At 45.6% G+C, this 20,397-nt stretch overlaps 1 protein-coding gene and 1 non-coding gene across 2 annotated transcripts; one reads left to right on the forward strand and one right to left on the reverse strand.

Moving 5' to 3' along the window:
- Window positions 1-4,025: 4,025 nt before the first annotated feature.
- LOC136518269 (uncharacterized) lies at window positions 4,026-11,135 on the forward strand. Its single transcript, XM_066511906.1, has 5 exons — window positions 4,026-4,085; window positions 4,166-4,561; window positions 4,652-4,849; window positions 4,934-5,034; window positions 10,595-11,135. Exons 1-5 carry the CDS (start codon window positions 4,026-4,028, stop codon window positions 11,133-11,135), a joined length of 1,296 nt encoding a protein of 431 aa, XP_066368003.1.
- Window positions 11,136-12,587: 1,452 nt separating this feature from the next.
- On the reverse strand, window positions 12,588-12,707 carry LOC136519316 (U5 spliceosomal RNA). Its single transcript, XR_010774865.1, has one exon. It is a non-coding gene; the product is annotated as a U5 spliceosomal RNA (small nuclear RNA).
- Window positions 12,708-20,397: the final 7,690 nt, after the last annotated feature.

The following is a 20,397-nucleotide window of genomic DNA, read 5'->3' on the forward strand; positions in this document are numbered from 1 at the left end:
CTTTGCCAAGTGCCGGGCACTCGGCAAAGGATGGCTCTCGGCAAAGAGCTGACGGGGTACTTGCCGTCAGCTTTCGCCGAGTACCCCCCGTTAGGCACTCGGCAAAGAGTCTTTGCCGAGTGCTAGAGTTGGGCACTCGGCAAAGTTTTTTTTTTGTTTTTTGCCTCCAAACTTTTTCTTCAACCCTTACACATTAAGTTGAAGTACATCCTCAAATTTGGCACATTTCTCGATCTTTTTTCTATATATCCTTAATTTATTTCATTTAATTGCATTTTTCTGAGAAATGTAAGTTTGAACTGCAGGTGCATCGAATCATGGAATTCGACGAGTGGAAAATGATATTCACGTTACTTATTATATTTTGAGGCCGTTTCCAGGAGCACGCCCGAAGTTTCAAACATCTCACACATGAAACATGGCGACAAAATTACGAGTGAAGTATTTTTTAATTGTATAAAATGCAAACGAAGTTCGAAAATCATGAAACTTGGTGACGCGTCTTTACATCACATGTGGAGGCTATGGTAAAAATTTGAGAACATTTCGCGCATGTTGTCACGTAGGATGGTTAGAAACCTAGACATCTCACGTGTGCACCACAGATGATGACTGGTGCCGAGGTTCATGCTCAGATAGATGCTCTCGTGGAGAATCAAGAAGGTGATGGCTTCGTGGGATACAACGAGGAACACATGTAGACTCATAAGTCGGGCTTGACGAGGCTCCCCTATTTTGATGACCTTCTTATGCCACATTACATTGATGTCATGCACACAGAAAAGAATGTCACCGAGGCACTCTGGGGAACAATCATAGAAACTGAAAAGTCAAAGGACAACCCTAAGGCTAGAGTGGACCTGGCAGAGTTGTGTGATAAACCACATCAAGAGATGCGTGCTCCTGGAGGCGGCAAGACATGGAAAAGGCCTAAGGCAGATTTCGTCTTGACCCCCAAACAAAGGAGGGAAGTACTCCAATGGATCTAGACGTTAATGTTCCCTGATGGGTATGCAGCGAATCTGAGGAGGGAAGTGAACTTAACTACTCTCCGAGTGAACGGGATGAAGAGTCACGACTACCACATATGGATTGAGCGGCTTCTTCCGACGATGGTTCGAGGCTTTGTCCCTGAGCACATATGGACAGTGCTGGCAGAGTTGAGCTACTTCTTCCGCCAGCTCTGTGCCAAGGAGTTCTCTCGGACCATGATTGCTGACTTGGAAAAAAGTGGCACCTGTCTTGCTTTGCAAGTTGGAGAAGATCTTTCCACCCGGCTTCTTCAATCCGATGCAGCATCTGATATTGCACCTCCCGTATGAGGCACGAATGGGGGGGCCCATGTAGGCCCGTTGGTGCTATCCAATCGAGAGATGCCTAAAGACACTTCGGAAAAAGTGTAAAAACAAAGGCAAAATTGAGGCTTCCATTGCAAGTGCATTCACTATGGAGGAGGTGTCAAACTTCACAACATTGTATTATTCTGACAACCTTCCAAGTGTGCATAATCCACCTCCTCGTTACAATGCTGACGAAAATGCCTCGAGCCTCAGCCTTTTCCGAGGACAACTTGGAAGAGCAGGTGCATCGACCAATAAGCCCCTGACAAATGTGGAGTGGCACAAAATCATGTTATATGTGCTGACCAACCTTGAAGAGGTGGACCCATATATTGCGTAAGTTCTCAACAGACTTGTTTCAATAATCCCGCACTATTCTACATCCAACCCCCTTGTTTGTCGTTACAGGGAATTCATTCATGAATACTAGCCCCATTCAAGGGAACCAACCCCGCCGGAATGTGATACCCTTCTTTCCAAGGGTGCGGGACAAGGGAGCCCCGATTTTATTTCCTGGTTCAAAACTAAGGTACCGTCCAATTTAGCCCTGATTTGTTGTTGTTCGTACGTCCGATTAATATAACGATGTATCCTGCTTGAGCTTGTAGGCCCAAACCGATGCGTCTATCAGTGCCGAGTTGAGACAGGTTGCCAATGGCTGTGACCAAAGGGTCAAGTCATCAGACGCCTACGACATGAATGGATATCGATTTCACACAGGAAGCTACGAGCGGAGGCGGCCCAATCGAAGAACCACAAATAGCGGCGGTTTTACGCCCGGCACTGATGGCGTAGACTATTATGGAAGAATTGAAGAAATATACGAACTTTCATTCCGTGGTAGCACAAATCTTTATCCTATCGTATTCAGATGCCATTGGTTTGATCCGGGAGTAACGAGGAAGACCCCTCATCTTGGTCTAGTCGAAATTCGACAGGATTCCGTCTATCCAAGAGACGATGTGTACATTGTGGCGCAATAGGCCACACAGGTTTATTATACGTCATATGCTTCCAAGACTAGACTGGATCTTAGTGGTTGGTTTGTTGTGCACAAGGTCTCGCCACACGACCGACTACCTGTCCCAAACGATGAAGATTACAACTTCAACCCAAGCACGTATGACGGAGAGTTCTATCAAGAAGATGGACTACAAGGGAGGTTTGAGATAGACTTAACCGGCGAGATAGGAATGGATGTAGACAATGTAATGGTTGATGATGATGATGATGGAGATGAAGTGCGAAATGCAAAGGACTTACAAATGCTTGAGCGATTACATGTAGGCAATGACAATGAAGACAACATTCCTCCATCGGATAGTGTTGATTATTTTGACATGGTTGATAGTGATGATGAGACTTACGATCCAGCTAATCCCGATCATGAAGATTATTTGTAATATACATGTAATACTTTGTAATTTTGTTTTGTTTTGTTTATTTTGCATCTATTTCTAATTACTTCTTTCTTCTTTTTAATTGTAGGTGACTGAACAAAAATGCTGGGCGACCAGCAGAGGAACCTGAGCTCATTCTACCATGGAGCCTTCAGTGTAGGAGCCTCCAGCGGAGGGGGCGAGGAGGAGCAGGGGATGTCTTCGACGAGGTGGAGGAGCACGAGGACCACGACCAGGAGGAACAGGAGGACCACGCCCTCGGTCCAGCAGCAGCAGCAGCAGCAGCAGCAGCAGGAGGAGGAGGAGCAGGTGCAGCAGGAGGCGGGCGAGGAGGAGGAGACGCCGGTCCAGGAGGAGGCGGACGAGGACGAGGACGAGGACGGAGGTAGGACAGGAGCTACCGCTTTCTCTAGTTCGTTAGGTGTCTACTTGCGAGGACCCTCCACCCTCCCTGACCGACCGCATACTCGTCTACGCCTAGTGATTCGCCTAGAGGGGCAAAGGTAAGTGTCTTTGCATGTTATCACTTTTACTTCATATGCTATGTTCGATATCGAAATAGAGACTAATATGTTTTCTTAATCACTTCTGCAGGGGGTGGGAGATTGTGTCGGGGAACACTGCCTCCCGCCATGTCAATGGCATCCTAGGTCTCCTGTGCAGGACCCACTTCCCTGGCATGGTCATGCATGCCGGGAACCTCGAGCCCGCCTTCACGTTTGCCCACTACGAGTCCGCCCCCACGTGGAAGCAGGCACCGTGGCTGCGCTCGTCATTCGAGAGTTCTGGGTAAGTCTTCCTCGCACTACATGGCTCAATACAACGCATTCATTGGACTCTACTTGAAATAACTAATGCATACATCGTGTCTGTATATGTAGGAGTACTTCAAACTTGACGACGGATTCGAGGGCACGGCGGAGGCAGTGGCTAAGCGAGCTTGTAGGAAACACGTCGTCGACGTCCATCATGAGGCACGACTCCAGGCCATCATAGATTACTATGGGACGAAGCTCGGACAGAAGGTCACCAAGAAGGACATCCGAGAACAAGACTTGACGCTGACCAAACCCCGGTTCCTTGAGGTAGCTAAAGAACATTAAAATTGGTTCCTTTTGAGATTAAGTACGAATCACTTGTTTTTCTAATATGTCAACTACTTGATGACGTGTAGGTGATTCCTTGGTGATGCAACGGGTGCCCCATGGCTTGGGCGATGGTGGACAGGTGGTTAAGTGCAGAGTGGGCTGCTCAGCATGCGGCTGCACAGCAGCGACGTTTGTTCATGCCAGGTGTATCACACCATCAAGGCAACCGCAACCTCTCCGGATACGCCCGAGCATGGGTACATGGTCATGTTTCTATTCTTCTTGCTTTCATTGAACTCGGCAAAGAATTCTAATCATCTTGTTTTCGTTCTTGCAGTCGGCGGCACATCAAGGCCAAGAGTGCTCCAACTTCGCCGCATTTGCCATGGCACACAAGGGCAAGGCGTCGTTCGATGTCTCCTTCAACCCGGACGACCCGGCCGAGGTGTACACAAACTCGAGCGCCTATGAGAAAATCATGGAGTACACGGCGGCGGCAAGGTCAATCCATGGTCCGGAGTACGATCCACGGACCGACAACATTGATGCAAACATTGTCATGAGGATTGGACAAGGCAAGAAGCATGGCCACTACTGGATTGGCGACAGCGTGATCGACACGGTCTCTACTCCCACTCTCTCCCAGATCCGAGCACAGAGCACGATCGCCTCCTCACTCCCGGCGATACGCTCACGGCCGGGCACTGCACAACACCGGGTCGACACACTCCAGGTTATTCATGTTTTACTCGTCGTACATTGATCTTTACACAACTCTATTTCCTTTGCATTATTGTAACATTAGCTTTGCAACAATTTGTAGGCCCAGGTGGAAGAAGCAAACAGGAGGGCCCAGGAGCTGGAGCTGGGGTTGGCGACCGAGCGGGCCGCGCGGGAGGCCGACAAACTCGCCCAGGAGAAAAGGTTGGCAGACATTATTGCCTGGATGCAAACTACGACGGGTGCTGCTATGCCTCCTGGGTTAATGGGTCCACCTCAGCCTCCTCACTCCGCTACTCCAGTGAGTAATGTCAGACATGCAAGGAATTGCTACAATCGCTATTCAACTAATCTTGTCTCATGCAATCTCTTCTCCTGTGTGCAGCCTCAGTCGGCGGGTTCGAACAACCCAGCTCAGGGCACTCTGAACGAGCAGATGTTTCCTTCCCCGTCATCAGCAGGATGGCCACATCAAGGGCCGCTTCAGTGAGTAGCGCTTGTAGTTTCATGTCTTGTTCTCTTCGCAATGGATTTCTGTCTGAGACAATGTTATTGTCATGCATGTGTGTATTGTGACATGTGGTGATGGATTTGAACTACTTATTGAATGATGTGGAATCCTGTCGAATAATAGATGGAATTACTGTGACATATGGTGAACGGATGTGATTCATGCGGTATGTGTGATGGATTGTGACATATAAGGTGCTGGATGTGGTATATATGTGATGGATGTGATATATATGTCATATGTTGTGTTTGCAGTGATCGAAAGCAAAAAATAAAAAAAACAAAAATTTTTGATCACTTTACCGAGTGTAACACTCGGCAAAGAGCCTTTGCCGAGTGCCTTTTGCCTTGGCACTCGGCAAAGCTGCCAAAAAAATGCACTACCAGGTCTCTTTGCCGAGTGCCAGTACCCTGGCACTCGGCAAAGCTGTGTACACTACCATGTGTTTTACAGCTTTGCCGAGTGCCAGGGCTCTGGCACTCGGCAAAGAATTTTCCAAAAAAAATATTTTTTTTCTTTGCTGAGTGCCGTCTCAGCTAGGCACTCGGCAAAGATTTTTTTTAAAAAAACATTTTTTTTTGCCGAGTACCGGGTCAGGAAGGCACTCGGCAAAGGATTTTTCAAAAAAAAAATATTTTTTTCTTTGCCGAGTGCCGGGTCAGGAAGGCACTCGGCAAAGGATTTTTTTTAAAAAAAAAGAAAAAGCTTTGCCGAGTGCCTTCCTGACCCGGCACTCGGCAAAGACGCCGTCAACGGTTGACGGCCAATTTTCTTTGTCGAGTGCCATCCTGGCACTCGGCAAAACCTTTGCCGAGTGCCCGACAAACGGCACTCGGCAAAAAACCCTTCGCCAGATGCGGCTTTGCCGTTTGCTCTTTGCCGAATGTGGCACTCGGCAAATCCTTTGTCGAGTGCCCCAGGCACTCAGCAAAGAGCACGTCTCCAGTGGTGTCTTAATAATAATGTGGCGGATCGATCAATCAAATACATATATATTGCTGGGTCTGGGTCGTCGTCGTCTTTCATTGCAGCTGAAGCTGAATTGACTTGTCTTAATTAACTAGCTGCTTGTTGCTTTTGGAATTCTCCTTTGAAAAGTATGATAATTAGCACTCAAATGACTAGCTAATGATATCGCACTACTACAAAAACATATATCATTGTCGCCGACCGCCATTATCATTGTTGATTGCTTAGCAACTGATTGTATTATTATCAGTTCATAGCTACAACTTTCAATGATAGGTGGATCTTTAGTGTCGATTATCATTTGTAACCGGCAGTTATATCACCATCGGTTCCATGCCCAGGAGGAAACCCACCGGCGTGCGAAAAAATTCATAACTTTTTCACATGATGGCAGATAAAAACAAATTTATATCATCTATGAGATCTAAAACTTTATAGGTGACTAGTCTTTTATTTGAGACAGTTTAGATATCCAAACAATTAACAAAATGATCTCCGTTGGAGATAATGTCTATATTAAAGGTATAGTACTCGACAAGAACTAACACTTTGTATTTAACAAAAGATTGTTTAGTCTGTCGAACAGACAATATAAGATCCGTAAAAGAATATCAATTATAGCTGACATGGTAAGAATGCTTCAGGAAACCTTGAGGTCATGAGCCTATTTATCATTGTCAGTTCAAAACGGACAGAATGGTACTACTATCACTTGTCCATCGCCGATTAAAAAAACCGTTAGTGATGATAGATTACTGTGAGTGTTTTTAGTAGTGCCGGTTCCAAAAAAAAAAAACCGTTAGTGATGATAGTACTACTATCACTTGATAAGTGTTTTTAGTAGTGTTATGGTATAAAGAGACGATGACACCAATATTTTCTTTCCGTCTAGATCCACCGCTGATGCGAGCCACAATGCTTTCGGTGTCAATGCCGTCATTTGCAACGCAAAGAGTTGAAGCACACAAGCAGAATGGAAGCCCCAATTCCATTTTGATGAGCGTTCACTCATTTTTAAACGAGCGATCACTCTGCCACGGGCGCTCTCCGTCCCAACATGTGCGGAGTTCGACCCACGCCGTCCGTTTTCGACATGTGCTCTCCAGGTACTTCCCTCTTTCTCTATTTATTTTTTCCTTTTATTTTTTATTTCTACTTTTTCCTTTGTCTTTTTTATTTTTATACATTAACCTATCTATTTTACATGGTCGTTTATGTTTCATATACTAGTTGTATACATATAATATAATGTTGTGCACCATATTTTTTTTTTCACTATTTTTCACTTTTCTCTTCTTCAGATCTAATTGAATCTTATGACCACAAATCTATAAAAGCTAAGTTGTGGGGATAAGCTTTCCGATCTACAATGTTACATATTTGTAAGTTATACTACATAGTTATGATCATATTAATTTGCACATCTAAGTCTTGAATATATTATACATCCAGCTTTACATCTAAATCATTCATCAAGTTATATATCTAAGTTATACAAACAAGTTGTTATAATATAAGTTATTATTATTGACTTTGTACATATAAGTTTGTTTATCTAACTTATAAATCTACAGCCTGTTCAGCTAGCTGGGCTGGATCGTGGATTATTTACTGCTGACTAGTTTGGCTGGTTTGGTGTGAGAGAAAAATACTATTCCAGCTTATAATCCACGATCGTATACGACCCGCCCAAGAGGCTGCTAGCTTCTACATGCATGCCATCTATCTTATAAAAGTATATTTTATTTGACTACCATCACCCAATTGCACTGTCTGATTTCACCAAAAGAGACAAAGCAGCAGCGCGCGCTCTAGACCGCACGAAAACTGAAAGAGGGACGCGCACACCAGACCAGCCAATAAAGGAAACATGCAGGAATGAGGGGCGCGAACACTAGACCAGCCAATAAAGGATACATGCAGAAATGATTTTTTTTTAAAAAAGGAAAGTCATGGGAGATATTGGATCGTTAGCTAGATTTGAATCCGTTCGATCGCGAGTCAAGGCCTGTTTGGCAGAGATTCACCACTGTAAAATGTGAATCTGAATCTGGGATTCACCGTGGATCAGCTCCACCGTAAATCTGAGATCCACCGTGTATGTACCAGGGAACTGTTTGGCAAAACAACAGATCCAAATTCACGAAAATGAGGTTTTGGTGGGAATAGCCTGTTTTGCCCTTAGGTTGTAACATGAGACATGTGGCTCACGTCTTATGACTATATTCATTCAAAAAAGGTATATTTTTAAAACACAAATGCAATATGACACACCAAATAGATAATTAATTAACTAATGTCAACAATATTTCGATTGTCCATACATAAAAATAACTAAAGATTAACTAAATATTACGATTGTTCATGACAACTTCTGAACATTAGATAGTCTTCCATTACATGCTAGTTGTTCCAAGCTAGAGCAAGAGCCGTGGCCAAGCCGTCACGAAACATATCCATAGTGGCGGCATTGGCTTCCGAAGTAGAACCATCCGATGTAACTGCATATCGGTTATACCTTTCTGGTATTGTTGGGACAAAATGAGGATCATGATCGAAACGAGCAAAGTCCGGATCTTCACTACCATGTTCACGAATAAAATTCTGAAGGACCATACAAGCAACAACAACCATTTTTTGCTTCCACATTGGGTAGTTTGGCATCTTGTATAGAATTTACCACTTCATTTTCAAAACTCCAAAAGACCTCTCAATAACATTTCGAATAGAAGAGTGAATTCGATTGAATTTTTCCTTAGGTGTTTTGGGTTCCATACCTCGATGCCACTCCGGCATATGATATCTTTCACCTTTGTAAGGAGCTAGATATCCGGGCCGATTAGGATATCCGGCATCAACAACATAGTATTTGCCTAAACATGATCAAAACAATATAAATTAATATTTTGTATCATAAAAAAAGAGACTAAACGATTAATCATTTTTATTACCTTGTGGAGGATGTGGGAAGAATTTTTCATTCACCGAGATTGCATTGTATAGCACACTAGTGTCATGCATAGATCCCGGTTGACCGGTGGATACATATGTGAATCATATGTCAAAATCACAAACTGCTAAGACATTTTGAGTGGCTATCCCTGTTTTCCCAATATACCTCACTTGTTCATCAGGTGCAAGAGAAACTCGAATATGTGTTCCATCTAGAGCACCAATACAATCCTTAAAATGTGGGAACGCTCGTCTATCATCTCTTATCCTCCTATGAACTGTGGGAAAATTGGGGTCCTTAGGTCTAATGAAATCCTTTGCCATGGCCATAAGAGAGTTAAGGACCTCATCAAATTTCCTAGACCATGTCTCACCTGAATGCTTGAACTGATTTTGAACTTTTTGACTAGACTCATTTCCGGCACATGTAAATAAAAACATGGCAAGCATCTCATAGGTACTCATAGGATAGGATGGTTTCAGCCCATACCTCTCCACTAATAAACCATGGATGTCCTCGAATATTTCATCTCATACACTACCGGAGACTGTGTAGTTACCGAGTGCCCAGAAAATTACCGAGTGTCAAAAGTCGGGACACTCGGAAAACATTTATTACCGAGTGCCAACACTCGGAAAACATAAACACCCGGTAGTAGACCTCTTTACCGAGTCCGAACACTCGGTAACCTCAAACACTCGGTAGAACTACAATTTTACCGAAGGGGCGCACTCGGTAAAAAGAGACACTCGGTATTGAGCTGCCACGTCTCCTAGTATACCAACCGTGCGCCAAACGGCGTCACGGCATGACATGTTTGCCGAGTGTAGAAGTATTTGCACTCGGTAATAATAAAGTTTTACCGAGTGTAAGTTCACAACACTCGGTAAACACTATCTTTTACCGAGTGTACTGGCGCAACACTCGGTAAAATTCAACCAAATTTCTTGTTTTTCCCTTCATTCTTTTTCCTCTATCCACATATGATATTTAGTACTCCATTCCAAAATATGGTGTTTATTTCGATTTATTTACTATATTTCACAAAATTTTCATTCTTTATGATAATTAGATACATATCGTGTAAATTTAATTGTAATAATGAAAATCGAACTCGATAAATCACGAGATTGGAAGAATTAACATTGAAGCATACATCTATATTATAGAAAAATTTTCATAACGTTTCGGAAGTATTTTTACATTCGTCGCTGCCGAACCGGTACATCTCCCAAAGAGACACTAAACATTCACAATGACGAATAGGATTTCTATTAAGAGTGAAATTCAACATTATGATTTGAACTTGGAATTTTTTAGATAGTAAATAGATGACATGAAATAGTTCGTGTGAAAGTTTGGTGAATTTTAGGATTAAATTGGCATTTTTTCTTTTTTGTTTTGCATGAAATAATGGATACAGTTACCGAGTGTGACCTGAAACACTCGGTAAAGGTTCCACGGCCCACTTCTACCGGCTGCCATGCTTCTGTTTACCGAGTGCCGTAGATCTGGGCACTCGGTAAACATGTACCAGGCCCACATGTCACTGGGCTGCGGTGCTTCTGTTTACCGAGTGCCGTAGATCTGGGCACTCGGTAAACATGTACCAGGCCGCCAGACTCTGACTCGCCTCGCCCTCCACCCGAGACTCCGACTCGCCCTCCACCCGTGACTCGCCCTCCACCCGAGACTCCGACTCGCCTCACGCGCCGCCGCCGTCCACCCGCGACTCGCCTTGCCATCTCCCACCTGGCCCTCCACCCGCGACTCGCCTCACGCGCCGCCGCCGTCCACCCGCAACTCGCCTCACGCGCCGCCGCCGTCAACCCGCGACTCGCCTTGCCATCTCCCACCTGGCCCTCCACCCGCGACTCGCCTCACGCGCCGCCGCCGTCCACCCGCAACTCGCCTCACGCGCCGTCCCGTGACTCGCCTCACGCCTCGCCTCCAGCTTCATCCACGGACGTCGCCCGCCCACCCGCCCGCCGTCAGCCGGACGCCTGGCCGCCCCCGCGTCATCCGCAGGCCGGGAAGAAGGCCGTCCGCCCCAGCGATCATCAGGTCAGTTCAGTTCCAAGACTCCATCTTCTACCTCCTGTCATTGCCAGCAGCCCACGAGGCCGCAGCCGCGCCGGGCAGCATCCACGCTAGCGGCAGGCTGGGGCTGGGGCACGCAAGCCTGCGATGGACAGAGGAGATGAGAGCGCGAGGTAGAGCCCGTTACGGATAGTTCCACTCGCTAATTGATCTTCAAACGATTTACAGTTCATGATCTGCCCTTTATTTTCTATGATGATTCCATTCTCGGTTGTCTCCGTGTTAATGTCTATATTTGAATTAACTTTAACCAAGTGTTACATATACAAATGGAAAAAAAGAGGGGCAGAAATTCATTTCATGCTTGCATTTTGTTAGCAGGGAAAAGAAGGGCAGATCAGCGGGGTGCTGCAAGAAGCTTACACACCGTTGACGGGGCAGCAGTAGGTGCTCGGTGACGACGGTGCCACCGCGAACGAGCGGGCCAGCTAGGAGCGGTGGGTGCCGCAGATGCTTTAGGCGGCAGACATTGCTCCTCCTGTCTGGTGAGCTTCACTGGGAAGAGAGTGGTGTTCCTCATCAAGCAGCTCAAGTCCGGCATACTCGTGTCTGGTGAGCATTGCTCCTCCTCGTGGGGCGTTTTAATTTATGTCCTATATACACTTCCATGGTTTGTATCTTTTTAATGAAATAGAGCTGAGAGTGCCAAATATGTCACGGTATGGCTAACAGATATGATTTCATATATGGATCGTGTAACTTCTGAGAGATTGGGCTTGTTTCAGCTGACCTTGCACTCAGTTTGTGATCAAATATGATTTCAGTTTCAGCAGAAATCTGCACTTTCAATACCATACATACATTAGGGCTTTAATAGTATGAGTGACAATTTTGCATATCAACAAAAATTTCGCAATGCCATAATGTTTTGGACTTCTCACTGTCTGTTCGGTTCGTTCTGTGTGAACTGTGAGAGGTATGATTATGAAGAACTTAGGATGGCTGTAAACAGTTTCATCTGTAGGACTGTAACCCAAAAATTTATATTGTGTTAGAATTCAATTTATGTTACCATTGTTGTGTAGTTGGGGTTTGGCAGGTTTGATCTAGGGGCAGCGTAAGTGCATAGAGTGTGAAATGATGTGGTCAATTCTGAAATAACTGCATGAAGTGGGGGAGTCTGTTGAGAGGACTTTTGAGGCGTTGAGCTTTAGGAAAGGGAGGAGACCACAAAACTAGTTTTATAAACCAGAAAAACAACTGAAATATGGTTTGGTTCACATGATCACTTCCTTCTTGCCAAATGCACATTGTTCAGCGTAGGGTATAATCATATATTAAAATCAAGAAAAAATAACTCACAAAAACTTCCATGAATTGCACAATAGGAGATATACTCTTATTTTTTCTTTCAGAAATATGTAAATTTTGTTTGAGCTTCAGATCATAAATGTTGTATTAATGAATTAGCTACAATCTAAAAATAGATTAGATGTACCCCACAAAACTAGTATTGAATTGTTGGGCTCCTCAAGAACAACCCAACTTTGCATTGAATTGTTGGGCTCCTCCTCACAGAGAGGAAGAACCCTCCAAAAATAGGCGTATGCTGCTTGGTGCAGCGGGCACACGCTATTCTTTAGTAAAAGGCGAAAGAATAGTTCGCTCTGTGCCCACTGGGCACGGCCAGCTTTGCTGATCTAAATTTCATGAGTGAAGGCAAGGAGGGCACGGCCAGCTTGTCATCGGTGATTTGTTTGTGGTAGTGTCATGCCATGTGACCTATAGTGCTGCGATAGAACCTAGCGCCCCTTTGTGTGCTAGCCACATGGTTGTGCTGCTAGGCGCGCGCTGGTGCTCGGGTATATGGTTGAGACACGCTACAAAACCTGCTGATGCTCTACCTCAATCTTCGATAAATCTTGCTAGTGATGGTTGTGGCTACAAAAAAATTGGTTCCATGTATTCCTCCATCTACAAGTGACATAGCGGCCTTTCAACCTTAGGTAAAATCTCATCATCCAATCTAGCAAACATCTTCTATGTGAATCGACCAAGAACATGAATGTCTCTTTATCATCTCATATGGTTTTTCTCTAGCACTACTACTCTATTGCTCTAAACTGCAATATCGTCTATATGTTAGGATGGATGACCGTCAGTGGATGTACACGGGCTATCAGAAGAGGGGTCAATACACAAATGAATGGATTGAGAAGGCCAATGATTTCATGACGAAGGCATTTGCAAACGGACGGCGACATGCCTGGTGTCCCTGTAGGAAGTGTAAGAACAAGGCAATGAAAACATATGAGGAGATGAGTAAAGATCTTGTCAACAATGGATTTGTAGAGAACTATACCCGGTGGACCATGCATGGTGAACACCATCGTGCGAGAGAAGAGGTCGTGAGACAACGGATCGAGGAGTTTGATTCTGAAGCCGGGGTGGCAGAAATGTTAAATGACCATGACATGGCTTTCGATGAAGGAAGTGCAGAGCAGGAGCCAGAGCAAACTGCAAAGGCGTTTTACGCCATGTTGGATGCGGCACAACAACCCCTTCACGGGCGCACCAATGTTTCTAAACTGGATGCCATTGCACGTCTAATGGCTGTGAAGTCCCAGTTTAGCTGGAGTAGAGAATCCTTCGATCAACTGTTGACAGTAGTTGGCACCCTACTTCCGGATGATCACGTTCTGCCAAAGAACACATATGAGTCAAATAAAATCCTTCGTGCACTCAAGATGTCGTACGAGCAGATACATGCTTGTCCGAACGGATGCATCTTATTCAGGGGAGAACATGCTGACGATAAGTACTGTCCGAAGTGTAAGGCATCTAGGTACATTGAGTTAGAATCTGGTGATGGTCGGAAGACGCAAACAAAAGTCGGCGCAAAGATCCTGAGGTACCTTCCTTTCATACCGAGGATCCAACGGCTTTTCATGAGCGAGGAATCCGCAAAACAGATGACGTGGCACAAAACTGGACGCCGATACACTGACAAGATGATACATCCGTCCGATGGTGAATCATGGAAAAGCTTCGATCGGAAGCATACCGACAAAGCTGATGAGGCTCGTAATGTACGCATTGCACTGGCAACTGATGGGTTCAATCCTTATGGAATGGGTTCTTCACCATACACATGTTGGCCCGTATTCGTCATCCCTCTCAACCTCCCACCTGGCGTCGCCTTTCAACGGCAAAATATTTTCTTGTCACTTATAATTCCAGGACACCCGGGGGCTAATATGAGTGTGTACATGGAGCCTTTGATAGACGATTTGGTCCGTGCATGGGACGAAGGGGTAGTGACATACGACCGATTCACAAAGACAAACTTCAGAATGCATATTTGGTACCATTATTCCATGCATGACTTCCTAGCTTATGGGTTATTTTGTGGCTGGTGTGTTCACACGAAGATGCCATGCCCGATATGCAAGTCAGCTGTGGAGTTCTTTCGGTTGGAGAAGGGGGGCAAGTTTTCTTCGTTTGACAAACATCGACAATTCCTCCCTCTTGACCACCCATTCAGGAGAGACAAGAAGAACTTTCGAAAAGGTGTCACAGTGGAAGACTCTGCACCGGAAATGATGACAGGTGCCCAGGTTCTTGAGGTGTTAGATGGTCTTGTGGTCGACAATGAAAAGGGGGGCTTCGTGGGATATGGAAAAGAGCATGCCTGGACACACAAGTCGTGCTTGTGGAAGCTTCCTTACTTTAAGGACCTCCTTCTTCCACATAACATTGATGTAATGCACACTGAAAAGAATTTCGCCGAGGTGGTCCTTCACACAATCATGGACTGGGAAAAGTCAAAGGACAATGTCAAGGCTAGATTGGATCAAGCAACGCTGTGCGATAGACCAAAGCTAAACATGTTGCCTCCCTTACGCGGGAAGTCATGGAAGAAGCCTAAGGCCGACTTCGTCCTAACGAGGGCCCAAAAGAAAGAAGTTCTTCAATGGTTCCAATCGTTGATGTTCCCTGACGGGTATGCAGCGAATTGGAGGAGGGGTGTGAACTTAAGTACCATGCGAATCACAGGGCTGAAGAGTCATGATTACCACATATGGATTGAGCGCCTTCTTCCGGTGATGGTTTGTGGCTATTTCCCTAATCACATCTGGCGAGTGATGGCAGAGTTGAGCATGTTCTTCCGCAAGCTATGTGCTAAGGAGATATCTCGGACCGAGATTGAAGAAATGGAAAGAATGGCCCCGGTGTTGCTCTGCAAGTTGGAGAAGATCTTTCCCCCCGGCTTCTTCAATCCGATGCAACATTTGCTCTTGCACCTACCATATGAGGCAAAAATGGGGGGCCCTGTGCATGCCCGTTGGTGCTATCCAATTGAGCGATGCCTAAAGGTTCTTAGAACAAAATGCAAAAATAAATGCAAAATTGAAGCTTCCTGTGCAGAGGCATCCATTGTGGAGGAGGTGTCATACTTCACAACAAGATACTATGCCGACAACCTTCCTAACGTGCATAATCCACCCCCTCGTTACAATGCTGCCGACAATCAGTCGACCCTCAGCCTTTTCCGAGGGCAACTCGGAAGTGCAAGTGAACCTACCTTGAAGATGTTGAGCCTAGAAGAGTGGCGCTCTATCCAGCTGTATGTGTTGCGGAACCTTGAAGAGGTTGGCCCGTACATTGCGTAAGTTTTACACAAACTTGTTTCTTTTCTTGTCAGTATTTCGCATGCACCCATCCAACCCTCTTGTTAACGGCCGTTACAGCAAATTTGTTCTCCTCTACCATCGTCCATCACGGAGGGAACCCACCGAAGCGGAAGTTGAAACCCTTCTAAGACATGGCGCGGGAGAACGAAATCCCACTTTTATTTGTTGGTTCAAGGAGGAGGTAGTGTTCAATTTCATTTGTTGTTTGTACTTAACTCTCAACTTGACAAATATATAACGAATCATCCTACTTGAACTAGCAGGCCAAAACTGACGTGTCTATGAGTGCCAAGTTGAGGCAAGTTGCCAATGGATTTGAATTTAGGGTCAAGTCATTCTCTGTGTACGATGTCAATGGATATCGCTTTCACACAACTCGGCATGAGCAGCGTCGGCCGAATCGAAGAACCACAAATACCGGTGTTTTCACGCCAGGCACAGATGGGTTGGACTACTATGGAATAATTGAAGAAATATACAAACTCAAGTTTCCTGGTTGTGTACCTCTTCATCCTATCATATTCAAATGCCATTGGTTTGATCCCAAAGAAGTGATAAAGACCCCTGAGCTTGGGTTAGTCGAAGTTCTAAAGTCATCCGTCTTGTTAGGAGACGACGTGTACATTGTGGCCCAACAGGCCACGCAAGTTTATTATCTCTCATACCCGTGCCAAACCAAAGACCGTCTTAAGGCGTATGATGTTGTGTACAAGGTATCGCCGCATGGTAAAGTACCCGTCCCAAACGATGATGATTATAACATCGATGCAAACACATATGACGGAGAGTTCTTTCAAGAAGAAGGATTAGAAGGGAGTTTTGAGATTGTCTTAGATGTAGATCTCGCAATGGAAGTAGACAATGATACGATCATTGTTGACGGGGATGATGGAGAGGAGGTTCACAACGCGAAGGACTTGTTATTACTTGAGCAACACCATTCAGGCAGTGTCGCTAGTGATGAGACTTTGAGAGACGATCATAATTACGTCGACAATAGCGATGATGAGATTTTTGGCCCACCTATCGATGATCTTGATGATTATTTCTAGTACATGTAAGATCTGTAGTACTTATGGCAATTTTATACATGTATGATACATTTACTTATTTTGCATCTCTTTTATACATGTATGATATATTTACTTATTTTGCATCTCTTTTATACATGTATGATACATTTACTTATTTTGCATCTCTTTTATACATGTATGATACATTTACTTTTGTATATGCGTACTGATAGTTTATTCCTTTTGTTGCAGGTGATTGATGGTGGGCGGTGGAATCAGGAAGCTTAGGTCGGTTATGACCTTACTGGCTGGTGGCGAGGGGTCCAGCCAGGGTGGAGGAGGAGGGCATGCACAGACTGAGGGTGGAGGGCGTGCCCAGGGAGGAGGAGGAGGACGACGACGAGGGCGTGCCTAGGGAGGTGGAGCCCAGGATGGAGGAGGAGGACGGCGACGATGAGGGCGTCGAGAGCCGACACCTCCTCCACAGGACGACGACCACGAGTTCGTAGCGGCCACGGAGGAGGATGAGGAGGAGGAGGAGACTAGGGAGGAGATAGCGGAGGCGGTGGAGGAGGCACGGAGGGAGGATGCTTCCGAGCGGGTTGAGCGCGAGGAGGATGCCGACTTGGTGGCAGAGGAAAATGGGGTGCCTATGATTTGGATGCGAGGGTCGTCGCGCCTCCCAGACTTACCCATACAGAGACGGCCAGTGATTCGACCATCCGGAACTAAGTAAGTAATTTTTGCATGTTAACACTAATTCACAGGTTTTTAAGTTATAACAGAAACTAATATTCAATCTCAATAACTTTGTGCAGGGATTGGGAAATGGTGATCCCAGGGAGTCACTCTCGTCGAGTAAACGGGATCCTGGGTCTTCTGTGCAGGGCAAACTACCCCGGGATGGTGAGGATCGATGGTGTTGTGCAGCCCGCCATGAAGTGGTCCCACTGGCACGCCGCCAGCGATCAGACTGATCGAGCTGGCAGGTGTTATAACAGCAAGGCCGACCAGGTGATGAAAGAGCTGTGGGTACGTGTTCATCGCACTATGCTGATAATAACATCACATTAATTGTATATTACTGACTGTATTTGCTTGTAGGATTACTACACCTTGGCGGAGGGAGTACGTAGGGAGGACACGGATGACGTGGTGAACAGAGTCTGTGTTCACCGAGTGCAGGACCTCTTCTACGAGACAAAGCTCCTGTGCAGAAGAATTTACCATGCCCGCAGAGGAAACAGAGTCACCAGAGCGCAGGCAGTGCACCTGCCCCTAACTAAGGAGCAATACTTGACGGTAAACATGAGATTACATCGTCTGTGATTAATTGCACTGAAATTGATTTATGATTTGTCATGTGCTCGTGTACGTGCAGGTGCCTCCTGCTTGGTGTGCGGGGATGGACAACTGCTGGGAGGCCATTGTGGACACGTGGTTGAGTGAGGAGTACGAGCAATATCACGCCGTACGCTCACGTTGCCGTGCGATGATGCAGGGTTCCTCGCACAAACAAGGGCCCACTACCCTTAAGGAATATGCAGCCAGATATGTACGCGGATTTCATTTCGTTGTTGCTACGCTAACTTATGAATGCATAATATCTTATTGTTGTGCTTCTTCCTGCAGACGCGGTTCCACCCCGGCCAGGAGTGCGCCTCGTTCAAGGCATATGCCTTGGCACACAAGGGCAAGGCAAAGGACCCCGACCTCGTCTACAACCTGGAGGACCCGCCCGAGGCATACAGTAACCTGAGCGTGCACAGTCGCCTCAGCGAGTACACGGCAATGGCGAGAGAGATCCATGGGCCAGAATTTGATCCGAGCACCGCTGACCTCGAGGGTGACATCGTCATGAGGTTGGGACCAGGTAAGCCACACGGGAGGTACTATATGGGCAACAGCACCATAGACACGGCCAACACTCAGACACTCGCCCAGATTAGAGCCCGGAGCACGAGTTCGAGCCCGGCCATACGCCCACGCTCACAGCCCCAGGTGGTAGCACTCCAGGTTAGTTCTGTTGCATTCGTTGTCCATTCATTTTCTACCCGTTCTTTATTTGCATTCTAACTATGTGATAAATAATTGTAGGCCCAGATTGAAGCCCTGCAGGAGTCACAGCAGGCCTCACAGAGCCAGTTTCAGGCCCTCCAGCTATCGCACCAGGCCGAGTTGGCACAGGAGAGGGCGCGAGTGCAGGCCCAGCTTGAGGCCTTCCAGCAGTCGCAGAAGGCCTGGTACGAGTACATGGCCAGCTTTTCTCAGAGCATGGGCCAGCCTCCACCGCCTCCGCCGCCGCCGATGATACCGTTGGTGCCTCCACCTCCACGCGACGGCACTCCTGTGAGTCACTCTTCATCTTGAAAGGCTTTTTCAGTTCAGATTGTGCTACAGTCAACACTATCATGTTAGAACCTAGAAGAGAGTAGGATACATACATGTATAAGTTAGATTATTAGTAATATTGTTCAGACCTTGAAAGGCATCATGTTAGGTTCTACATGAGTACATAGGTGTTTGCCCAATTCATGTTCAGTCTACTCGACCATGTGTGACGATATCTTGCACATAGAGGAGACCTAAACAGCAACTAACTTGATATGTGTTATCTATTATATGCCTATATATTGATGTCACTGTTAACTGGTCTTTCGAAGGAATATTTGAATTTGGCATACTACCTTATGATTAATTGACAAATATGTTTATTTTCTTTTGCTCCCTCATTCCAGGGACCTTCTACAGCTGGATCGAACAACGATCAAGACTTGGACTTGTCTCCATTTCTCGGTAGGGCTCCGACCATGTGACAGGACCATGTTTCACTTGTTTGTATGTTGAACTTAGAAGTGGGTTGAACTTTGTGGACTTTGGACATGTTGATGGTGTTTGTGGACTTTGCATTGTGCTTGTGACATTTGTTGTAGCTATATGTTGGTTATAATGAGTGGATGTGACATTTGTGGACATATATGTGATATATATTGTCTATCTGTTGGTAACTGTGATATTCTGTTATAATTGTTGTTAATTGTGGCTGGATATGCACTGAAACAAACAAAAAAAATACTGTGGACAAGTTTTACCGAGTGTTACACTCGGTAATGGTCATGTTTACCGAGTGTTACACTCGGTAAAATAGAGAACAGAACCAAATTGGTTCTGATTCTGTTAATTTTGCCGAGTGGTGCCATTTTTTACCGAGTGCCACGACCCCACTCGGATATATGTGCCATTTTTTACCGAGTGGAACACTCGGTTAACGAGTTACATGTTTACCGAGTGTTACTGGTACACTCGGTAAACTATATTAGGGAAAAATATTTGCGGAATTGTTTTAATCATGAAAATGGTTATCTGTTTACCGAGTGCTATGTCTAACACTCGGTAAACGACGCCGTTAACGGCGAGCTTGGGGACTGACGACCGTCACGTCGTAGTTGTTTACCGAGTGCCGGCGTAGCACTCGGTAAGATTTATTCTCCGAGTGCCCCGTTAGTTGACACTCGGTAAACTAACTTTACCGAGTCGTTGTTACCGAGTCATGTTTACCGAGTGTTTCTCCATATTTGCCGAGTGTTTATCACACTCGGTAATTAATCAGTATCCCGTAGTGATAGGTACTCATATGATAGGTACTTCCCTCTTTCTCTATTTATTTTT

Source organism: Miscanthus floridulus, chromosome 17 (assembly GCF_019320115.1).
Source record: "Miscanthus floridulus cultivar M001 chromosome 17, ASM1932011v1, whole genome shotgun sequence".
Taxonomy (NCBI): domain Eukaryota; kingdom Viridiplantae; phylum Streptophyta; class Magnoliopsida; order Poales; family Poaceae; genus Miscanthus; species Miscanthus floridulus.